This window comes from Quercus suber, unplaced genomic scaffold (genome assembly GCF_002906115.3).
Source record: "Quercus suber isolate HL8 unplaced genomic scaffold, Cork oak 2.0 scaffold_369, whole genome shotgun sequence".
NCBI lineage: Eukaryota > Viridiplantae > Streptophyta > Magnoliopsida > Fagales > Fagaceae > Quercus > Quercus suber.
The window spans coordinates 720,420-731,019 of record NW_027069821.1 but is presented as its reverse complement, the minus strand read 5'-3'; the positions used below and the strand labels follow the sequence as shown (position 1 = coordinate 731,019).

At 33.7% G+C, this 10,600-nt stretch overlaps 1 protein-coding gene across 4 annotated transcripts; it reads left to right on the top strand.

Annotated features, from left to right (window-relative positions):
• Window positions 1-200: 200 nt before the first annotated feature.
• On the top strand, window positions 201-9,563 carry LOC112028221 (protein GAMETE EXPRESSED 2). Of its 4 annotated transcripts, none has more exons than XM_065760490.1 (16): window positions 201-319; window positions 645-983; window positions 1,492-1,818; window positions 2,079-2,285; window positions 2,383-2,468; window positions 2,546-2,687; window positions 2,990-3,298; window positions 3,565-3,689; window positions 4,287-4,504; window positions 4,606-4,833; window positions 5,078-5,307; window positions 6,168-6,406; window positions 7,370-7,526; window positions 8,251-8,414; window positions 8,725-8,819; window positions 9,303-9,563. In XM_065760490.1, the coding sequence occupies exons 1-16, from the start codon at window positions 298-300 to the stop codon at window positions 9,472-9,474; spliced, it is 3,060 nt and encodes a 1,019-aa protein (XP_065616562.1). In that variant the 5' UTR covers window positions 201-297; the 3' UTR covers window positions 9,475-9,563. The 4 variants fall into 4 exon arrangements, with proteins under 4 accessions (XP_065616562.1, XP_065616563.1, XP_065616561.1 ...); XM_065760491.1 differs by having other exon boundaries at window positions 8,245-8,414; window positions 9,342-9,563; XM_065760489.1 differs by having other exon boundaries at window positions 8,245-8,414.
• The last annotated feature ends 1,037 nt before the right edge of the window (window positions 9,564-10,600 follow it).

The following is a 10,600-nucleotide window of genomic DNA, read 5'->3' as shown; positions in this document are numbered from 1 at the left end:
AAAGCATCACTGCCTAAATTTGCTTTCAGTTGGTTGGATGATAAAGATGCTTTCAGGGCTGGTGATACCGCAACAATAAAGATCAAAGTACTGGAACATGCTGACAAGATTGACAAAAATGCTTTTAATCCCACTCTCACTGTGAATGGAAAGACAGGGAATAGTTCTTTTGTATCTGGGGTTGTTTCGGATTTCGGGGGTGATTTTAATGATTGGAGAATTTACTTCACCCCTATCACTGCTGGTTTATTCAATGTGATTATTGAAGAGGTCCATTATGAAGTGCTAGATTCATCCATGCATTTCAAAGTTGAACCAGGTTTTTATTTATTTATTTATTATTATTATTTGTAGTCAGTCTTGAGAGTTGAATTGTTATTTGTTAATGTTAATTCTACTGTCTCTGAGTCTCTGTGTGTTCCTTTTCTTGAATTGCTTGATGCTAAATACTCAATCCTGTATGAAATACATATCATAGATAGTTCTTTCAGAAATGTTGTAATGTAGGGCAATGAGGATCACTCAGTGCCTGGTGCACTATTCATATAAATATTTATCAGTATTGCTATGTATTAATTAGTAAACTCATGTAATTCCTGGTGGTGTACAAGTGCCTAAACCAATTTTCTCTTGTCTAATTGAAGGCCAAATGCACTTATCTGTATGCGTCGCTTCATGGATGAATCTCGTTAATGAGTTTGAAGCAGGGACAAAAGCAATAGTTCTAATACTTCCAAAAGATGCATTTGGGAATAATATCTCTTCCACCAGTGAAGAGCCAAATTCACATAATTTTACTATGTCAGCACTTTATGCAAATGGTTCCATTGCAAGTGTCCCCAACATCACTTTCATGGGTTGGAATGAATTTGGTTATATCGTCATTGAGTTTATTGCAGTGCAAGCTGGAGACCTATTATTGCGTGTAGAAGGTGACAACGAAACTCTAAATGGCTCTCCACTTCCATTTAAGGTTAACCCAGGTGACGTATTGTTGCTTTAGTTACAAGCTTGTAAGTTTTGTTGGGAGGCACCAATTGTACATGTAGGACTTTGGATTTTTCCTTCGTTACTAATTATTCTTGTAGTTCTTTGCATTTCAAGTCCATCGTGCTGATGAAACCATGTATTCTTCATTTCAAGGTTGATTGTTATGAGTATTTTGGATTCCCATTCTTCTTCTCTGTTCAATAGAAATGCTACTTCCATAAATTTTGAGATACTTGTCGAATGGAATACTCTTTTAGCAGGGAAGTAAGGTTTTCGTAGATGTGGACATTCCATAACCTGAAGAAAATGTTCCTTATTGATGCTGGTGGCTTATATCAGTGTGTTCCTGATGTAAAAAACCAAAAATAGCTCTAAGACCAATAATGCAAGTCTTGCTAATTCATATAAATTTACCAAGAAATTTGACTCTATATTTTAAGATTTATTTTTTGTGTCATTATTTTTCATTCTACTAATATATTTTGCACTGGCTTTTACCAGGACCTCTGGAGATTTCCAATTGCATGGCGAAATGGAACTTTGAGCCAAACGGGTGGCAGTTATACTCTAAGATGGAAATCTTTATACACCAGATGGATCAATATGGGAACCTTGTTCCAGGATTGTATGAATTTGATGCTGAAGTTGTTGAAAAAGAGACAAATTTGTCTATACCTGTTGCAGATTTGCACTTTGAAGAAGTCATGGCAGGAATTCAGTTGTTTTCTTTTAGCAATTCTGAACCAGGGAACTTTTCGCTCACAGTATATGATAGCAAGCATAACAAAAGCATTTCCAATATGCCATATGCTTATACTGTCTTTGTAGGTGTGTGTTATCTACTTGCTAAATTTTTTCATTGAAAATATTTAGGCGCCAGTGATTGTCACTTCTTTTATTTTATTACCATGATATGATCTTGTGAGTTGTTTTGGCCCTCTCCATTCTTGCTTCCTCTTTTTCTTTGGTGGGGCCTTGAATCATAGTGGTGGTCCTGGTGGAGATGTTTGTTATGCTTTCCTATGTCTGTAAATGTCATTCTTTTGTTAATCAAGTGCTGTTGCCATTGTATGTTGGAAAATGAATAGGTTACAGCGATGGGTTGAAAAGTGTTGTAAATGGTTCTGGTTTAAACAATTCGGTTGCTGGGAAAATGGCAGAGTTCTCAGTCTATTTGAACGATTTTTATCAATATCCCTCTCCAGTTGAAGTAGAAAGGCTTCAAGTACAGATTGTAAGGCAAATTGATTCCTATTATGTATTGCCAAGCATATCCCCTCTGCATATCATCAATGGTATATGCTATTCAGAAACTTCTTAGTTGTTTGCTTCTTTTTTATTTTTAAATGATATTCTATTAATTTTACAAATATTTGCGCATCATTGAGTTAGGCAGTGAACCCACTAGAACATTAAGATATGGTGCCACCAGCCAGATAGAAATTGCTCCTTCACCATCTGTGGACCTGAGTAACACTGTAAGAATAATAATCTTATATTTCTTTTAAGCAGCTGTGCTTAAATATTCTGATATGTATACTGTTTCTGGATTTAGTCTGTTGGAAGCTCAAAAGTTCAGGCCAGTTCCTTTAATGTAGCTTATACACCTGATAAAAGTGGGATTTATGAAATTCGTGTATTTTGTGGAAATTTTCTACTGAATGGTGGTCATTCAATCACCAAGGAAGTAATAGCAGGTACCATTATTCAGATAATATAATATTTTCCCAGTTGTGCTCTCTCTCTCTCTCATTGAATCCAAAAAGTATCTCATTATTAGTGTCTCATTAAATCCCAAGTATTTCTATTTGTACCAACCCATTAAAATCATACAATGTTAAGTATTTGAAGCAACTACTTTCTTTAACCTGAGAAGGATAAAAAAGGTTTGTTACATAACTTATTATTTCTTTATATTGTTGTAAATGATCATTGCATGTACTTGTGTAACCTTTTAGTTTTCCAGTTCATTTCTGATTAATGGGCTCCTCATCTGCAGGGGAAGTTAATGTGTCTCTCTCAGGAGTTCTGAGATTCGCTCCCAAGGCACCAAAGCTAATAAAGAATGAAGTGGTAGTGCAACTCATGGATTCATTTCATAACCCTGTTTTGTCAGAACAATCAAGGCTGAAATTAGAGATTGCTTCTGTCAACAATTCTGGTTTCTCAAGTTGGATGTTTGTGGATAACAATGATGGAACATACACTGTAAATTATCTGGCTAAGGATGTTGGAACTTATGAGATGTGTGCTTCTTTTGATGGAAATCGTTTTCTACCCTGTCCCTTTGGGGTCAATATATACAGTAGTAAGCGAAATAGTAGTATAGAACTTATCTTAATAGTAAATTCAATATATCCCCTTAATGTGCACACACGCATGCAAACACACACACATTATGGTTTATGTTCTAGTGGTATCTGGGTTATATAAATGAGAATGGGATTTATGCTCCGTGTATTAAATTTGAGTCTTTAGTTTAATAGTTAATAGAGACACATTTGCACCTTTGCAATTGATAAATACACAGATACAGTTCTTTCTTTTCTAATTTTAAGTTCTTGTCTTTTGCAGGTGAATATTTTCCCATGGCCTACAATGATACAATGCCTGTTTGGGAGGATGAGTCCATTGCTTTTGATGCCTTAGCAAATGACTACTTTGCTGGCCACAATGCAAGTATTGTTCAATACACAAAAGTAAGATAAGGAGCTGAAGCAGTTTTTGCCTTTTAGTTACAACCTTCCCACCACCTCTCAATTCTCTGAAGGGTATTTATAATTATCTTAATGGTAGCTAGCCTATTAGGGTAACAAACAGATACTCATCTGCCTTCCTGGACTAGAATTTTCTTTGGTCTTTCTTCTTCATCGATAGAATCTTTTGATCACTTTATAAGGGCATAGTTTATGGTTCAGTTGCATTATAAAAAAGCAGAATCCTCTGATTGAATATGGAATTTATTATTCTAAGAGGGCTTTGTGCATAGTGCAGACACGTGTGATGATGAATCCTGTATGTTGATAGTTGACGTGTATGATGCTATGAGTTCAATATCCCTTATTCAATTTAGAGATTATAATGATCAAGCATATATATATATATATATATATATATATTCTATAGAAGAAATTTCTTGGAAAGCTGATCTACTTCTGAATGTTATATTTGGTCAGCCAGGTCATGGTTTTAGAGATTATAATGATCAAGCATATATATATATATATATATATATATATTCTATAGAAGAAATTTCTTGGAAAGCTGATCTACTTCTGAATGTTATATTTGGTCAGCCAGGTCATGGTTCACTCCTAAAGTATGGAAGGCTTCTTAGATACACTCCTTACAAAGATTATTATGGGAATGATTCTTTTTCTTACACAATGTCTGATATAAATGGAAATCTTGCTACTGCTGCTGTAAACATTTCTGTTCTTAGTATCCCACCCCAGTTTGTTTCCTCTCCAAGCCTACTACAAGCAACTGAAGATGTGTTGAGTCCCAGGTTTGGGTAAGGAGCTTTTTGTCCTGTAAACTTTTATTGATATGTTTGTTATTGTAAAATTTATTTTGGTCAATTATGTCCCACAATTTTTTTCTTGCTCTTTGTAGGGGTTTCTCTGGGTTTGAGATAAGATATTCAGATCAGATGGAGAACATCTCTGTTAATCTCAGTGCACAATCTGGGATTATCTTTTTGTGTCCAATGCTGATGCAATTTTGGCAGCCAATTTGGAGTGGACTTTCTGTAAATAGAGGGGGTGAAGAAGCGAAGGACTTGATTTTAGAAGGTTCTTTGGAAGTAATCAATTCTGCACTTCAGGCAATTCAGTATCTTGGGTACTTTTATTTTTCACTTTAATATTCTTTTGGGTTGAAAATTTTGCTTTCAGCATTTCATAGTGTTTTTTGGGTATTCATGATGCACGTTTTTATTTATTTATTTTGCATATTTGACCTTTGTAGACATTCAGGTTGTTTGGATATGCAAATTCATTAACCACTTGCAAAAACTCTTTCTTCTGTGTGTGCTCAACAATCGCATTAGTAACCTGAATATTTTTTCTCATTTATCTCTAATCAGAAATCAGAACTTCAGTGGAAATGATACGATTCAAGTGTCTACTAGGAACAAGAATGGAAAAAATGATTTGGATGTTCCAGTTTTTGTGGAGCCTATTAACGATCCTCCATTTATTCATGTTCCTGAAATTATTATCCTGAAGGGTAATGAAGATGAGACTCTGATTTATAACAGAGAACATGACAAGTTTGAGTTCTATATTGGGGATCCAGATCTTCTTAACTTCCCTGGTATGGTTTAAATATTGATTGTTAAGTACCATATGAGATATCAAACTTGTGCCATATCTAAAAGCATCATACTACAAAAATCAGAATATTATTACTATATGCCACAGTGATTGTAGTGTTAGCATAATAGTTTTCACTTAAGATGTTTAGTTATGAGATGTTGGTTTCAGACGGTCATCCTCTTATAAATTGGTGCGTTTGGAAAGATAATTTTCATAGAATTCAAATTAAAAGACATGTTACACTCATATGCAAAAATAGATTTGAGTGAAAAAAAGAGCTCTTAAAGGAGCTAATTCAAGCATAAAACTTTTCATTTTAGATGAATAATCTAACATATAATTCTTGCCTTAACACGAGGAATTTGCATGAATAAAATGGCAGATCATTAAATATGGTCGCATCTCAAAGTTTTGGCTATTGATAAATTTGTCTAGGGCATTAATAGAAAGTTTCTTTAGGGGCTTTCTCCCATAACTTAAACAACACACAACCTAAGTTTTAGATTTTTTTCTTCTTCTGTCATGTTCAAGATAGGTGTGAATTATGTAAACGGTAATGTTTTCCTCCAAACCAATTTGGAGGAATCTCCTCCAGCCACTAGATTTATGAGACTATTCACGTGTATTATTTAATATAATCACATGACTCAATAAAAAGTTATGCGACTAAAAGTACACATTGATGGTCTTTTTAACGGCCACGTAGTGGGTTTCCAAACCGGTTTGGAAGTAAGTTTTTTCATTATGTAAAACTTTGAACTTATCCATTATTTTTTTGATGGAATTTTTGCGTCATAAATTTTTAGTGGACTGTGGACTTCTAATAGCTGGACATTGTGCTGACGGTTTATGTTTCAGGTGGTGAGATGAACTTTATTGTCACATTTTCTGTGGAAGTTAGTGATGGATTTTTGGTCACTAGTTTACCAGCTGAGCTCATCAATACAACTGAACTGAAGCTAAAGAATATTTATCTTTGGCAACCTCTTCAGACGTATGTCACTATCTCAAAACATTTTACAGTCAAAGCTAATGGTATTAGATTCCGGGGCACAGTGAATGACTGCAACAATATTTTGAAACAGCTGTTCTATCATGTGAGTGAGCTTCTTGTTCTTTGGAGTTGGAAGTATTGTGCTCCTTCAAGTAGGAAATGTTACTGGAAGATAAAGCAGAAGTTTATACAATTTTCCTTTTTGTTCGATCAAATAAGCATTTTAGCCTCAACAAACACCCCCTTCTAGAACGGGCAGTGTTTATTACACAACATGTGTGCATCCACACACTGCCCAAAATGAACTAAATTGTGACTTAAAGTCATGAGTTCTGTTCATTTTAGCAGTGTGTGGATCCACACGTGTTTAACGGGTTTTTCCCTTCTGGAAAATCCAATATCAATAAAAACAACTACTACTACTATAATAATCACACACTCAGAGAGTATATTTTAATTTCAACCCTCTGGATCAGTGATGTGGATGCTGCCTTAATCACACACTCAGAGAGTATATTTTAATTTCAACCCTCTGGATCAGTGATGTGGATGCTGCCTTTTCCCTTCGCTTGTAAAAGTGCTTGAAATAACCAAACATAATTTACACGAGGAATTAGCTTACTTTCAAACCATAACCATGAAGTAAAACATATTTCTTTGACACTTCAAGAGACCCTCTGTTTTCTTATGTTTCATAGTGCTAGCTCAAAAGGAGGGAAAGCTATTGCTTATTTGCATGTCAATAAGACCGCTTAGGCATGTTATAATCAATTAGAATTAAGCTTGAGGGGAACATGTTGATGTGTTGGATAGAAAGTAGTTATTCTTTACTAGTCAATTATTCACATAGTATTTGTTAGTATAATGAAGCCCAGCTATACGGTTTTGAACATGATTAGTATCATAAAAGCATCAAGTTGTGTTGTAACTCTTCAAATTCAATGTATATCTTTCCATGTAGGTTCAAAGTACAAATAGCTCTTAAAATTTTGTGAAAATAGTTGTATTGCATGTAGGAATAATATACTGCACCATAATAATGTGTAATTGAGTCTCTCTTGTATAGGGTGGAGGACATGGTGCTGTTTTAACACTGACATTAAATGATATGGGAAACTATGGGTGTTATCCAGATTGTTCTGAAAGGGTATCATTGCCATTATATACTGAGGCTGCTGTAAATCTAATAAGAAGAAGGCCAATGAGTTCATTGGTAGCTCATTGTAAGTTACAATCAACTTATCCCGAGTTATCATCATTGTTTCTTTAAGATATCATTCTCTTAGGCCTTGTCTTTATTATTTTTTTGGATAGTTGCTTCAGAATTGGAATGTGGTAGAGCTGGCCTGTCTGAGTTTAAAGTCACGGCTATGTTACCTCTGCTTGTTTTTGTGTCTTTACATTGCTCAGCATGAGTTCAAATCCTCTGTCTCATCAATTATGCTCCACTTCATGTTCCACCAATAAAATTTGGACAACTAACCTTTTTCATTAAATGAGATATCTCATTAAATAAGACAACTAGCCTCTCTTATTAAAGTCAGAATTATCTCATTTAATGAAAGAGGCTAGTTGTCCAAGTTTTATTAGTGGAGCATGAAGTGGAGCACAATTGATGAGACAGAGGATTTGGACTCGCTCAGCATCTATCTTTCCTTTTAAAGTTATGTTGATTTTTATTTCCTTTGATTCTTTTTTTCCAAGTGTCTTTAATGAATTAATGTATTGGGAAAGGCATTTCCAACTCTGTGAATGACGGTTACTATTTTGACCAAGATTCAGTTACCCTTGTAATTTATGAGGGCAGCACCAAATAAAACAAGACAAGTGCATGGCCTTTCAGATCATTCATTGTCACCTTAGTCATTAGCATGGAAGCAGCTGAGTCACATCTATATATATATCTAACTGGTTGATAATCCCATATCTGTCTCTGTGGAGGTACAGCCCTAGGATCAGCTATAGTTGTGGAATCTTTCATGGTGTTCTCTCTTGGGGTGTTGCTTCTATTTTTTACATGCAAATGTGCAATTCTTCTTGTAAATGAAAGAAGCAGCCGACATATGAAGACTTCTGAGCTATCTATTGTTCAAAGTTCCCATGAACAAGCTGTAAGTATGCTTTATTTTTTTTTTCCCTAGTTTTGTTTTCATAATAGAGCACATTTTGTTTCATAAATTGTTATTTTTTGTTGCGGAATATTATGAATGCTTCTTATGAGAGTATCTTTTGATAGGATCATATCAAAAGTTTAAATGGGAAAACACACACACTTACTCACTCACACAGAAGTAATGTTATGACAGACTTGCTAGTTGCAACAAAATAATATTTATGATAAATTAAATATCTCATATCATTGGGTCATAACTTGTACTGAAAGTAAATTTTATTTGTCATATTTTGCTTATTTATGTGCAGCCAAGTACAACTCTATCAGAGGATGCAGTTTACTACACTGGGTGGTGTTCAAGTCCCTTCTTGCTTGGCAGCCAATTGTCCAACTTTCGCAAGCGGTAACTATTTCAAGTTTAAAAATGTGATTGCCATACCCATATGATTGATATTTTGGAAATTGGGGGAACAGAAAAGCTAGGTGAAATTTGATAAACTCTTCAAATTCATTATATGAACTTTCTGAGCAGGGAAACTGGTTATATTTCATTTTCAACAGCATTTAATCCTTTTGCAAAAATAGATACTGTGAAAAGAATTGTAAAGATTATGAAACATATAACTTCCAAGTTCTCACTGGAACTTTGAATAGATTTCCTTTTCTCCTATGTTGACCTTTCTCAGCCTTTTGGCTAAGATTATGTATTGACCAAAATAACCAACCAAATGAGATGTTATGAGCTTAGGATGAATGGATTGGATTGGATTGGATTGAAGGATGTTTCTGAGTTTATTCTTTTATTCAGCTTTGGTGGTAATATCTGTGTGCAAATTATGGATAGTTTTGGATGGATCTGTGAGTTTCTTCTTTTTCTTTATTTCAGCTTCATTAAAAAACATTATTGCTGTGTGCAACTTTTCAGCTCCAGCCGTCTATCTGGGAAAGGAGAATCTAGCAACGCAGCATTTGGCTCTTCTAAATCTTTTGGGGATCAAAGTCAGCAGACTTCTTTCATGCCACTTGCCATTGAGAAGGGACAAAGTGAAACAGCTTGATATGTTGTAAAAATTTAATCCATGACTTTGTATAACCTTTTCAAATGACTTTGTATATTTCTTGTTTTTAATGTACTTTTCAATTTTCATTTATCTGCTCTTTGTTTATATATTGCTAGATTAAGCTTACTTACCGATTGTGTCAAGTCCCTGGAAGTTCTTAAAATGGAAAGAAAATGTTGTAATGAATGTGTTTCAAAGTTTCAAACAGCTTTGATTTATGTCATATGCCTATGACACAAGCTATACCCAAATGTTGATTGTGGCAGTTCCAGCTTGCATCCTCTGTACTTTGCAAACCCTCTTAATTATTTTCCATTCTTTCAAACCATAATGCTTTTGAGAAAATAAGGATTTTTAGGACTAAGAATGGGTTGTGTTTGTGTCCAAATAATAATAATAATAATAATAAAATAATTATTTAAGTTATTTAAGTATTTTTTTTAAATTAATATTAATCAAACAATAAGTTATTTTAAATGATGCATCTTATGAATGTTTTCATTTAAATTTTTAATAGTAAAAAGAACATTTTTGTTATTAACTAAAAATTTTACAAAGTGACATAATTGGTTAGTTCCACATCAATAACACAATAAACTAATTCTTAATTTTTTTTTCCAGTGATACTATAGTTAGTACAAATTTTACTACATATAATTTTTACAAATCTATATATAATATCTAAAAACAAAGCTTAACATTTATTGTTACCATTTACTGTGCTCCATTTTGGTCCAATTAGGCCAAATTCAGTCCACCTCCTTCCATTTGGTCCAATTCGGCCCACTTGGTCCACTTTGGTCTAATTGGACCTTAAGTTGATTATTTATGTATGTTGCCTTTTCAATTTTGAGTTCCAAAGTTCATTCTTCCTAAATTTTTGGTCTAAAATATACAAAAAAATAAGCATTAGAAATTAGAGATAAAATGATAAATATTCAAAAGATTATCTTAAAATTCAAGTTTTCATAATATATGCATTATACTTATATTTGGAAAGGAAGAAAAAAAAAGGGTACAATTCTAAATCCATATATATACATACATACATATATATATATATATATATATATTAATAGGCAAAGTTAAGAGAAAATTCAATTAGAATTTGAAATTAGAATCT

Coding starts and splice junctions, on each gene's coding strand:
- LOC112028221 (XM_065760489.1), top strand. CDS start 298: ATGCATTTCAAAGTTGAACCAG. Junction 2,286..2,382: donor CCCTCTGCATATCATCAATG/GTATATGCTATT, acceptor TCATTGAGTTAG/GCAGTGAACCCACTAGAACA. Junction 4,505..4,605: donor GTGTTGAGTCCCAGGTTTGG/GTAAGGAGCTTT, acceptor TGCTCTTTGTAG/GGGTTTCTCTGGGTTTGAGA.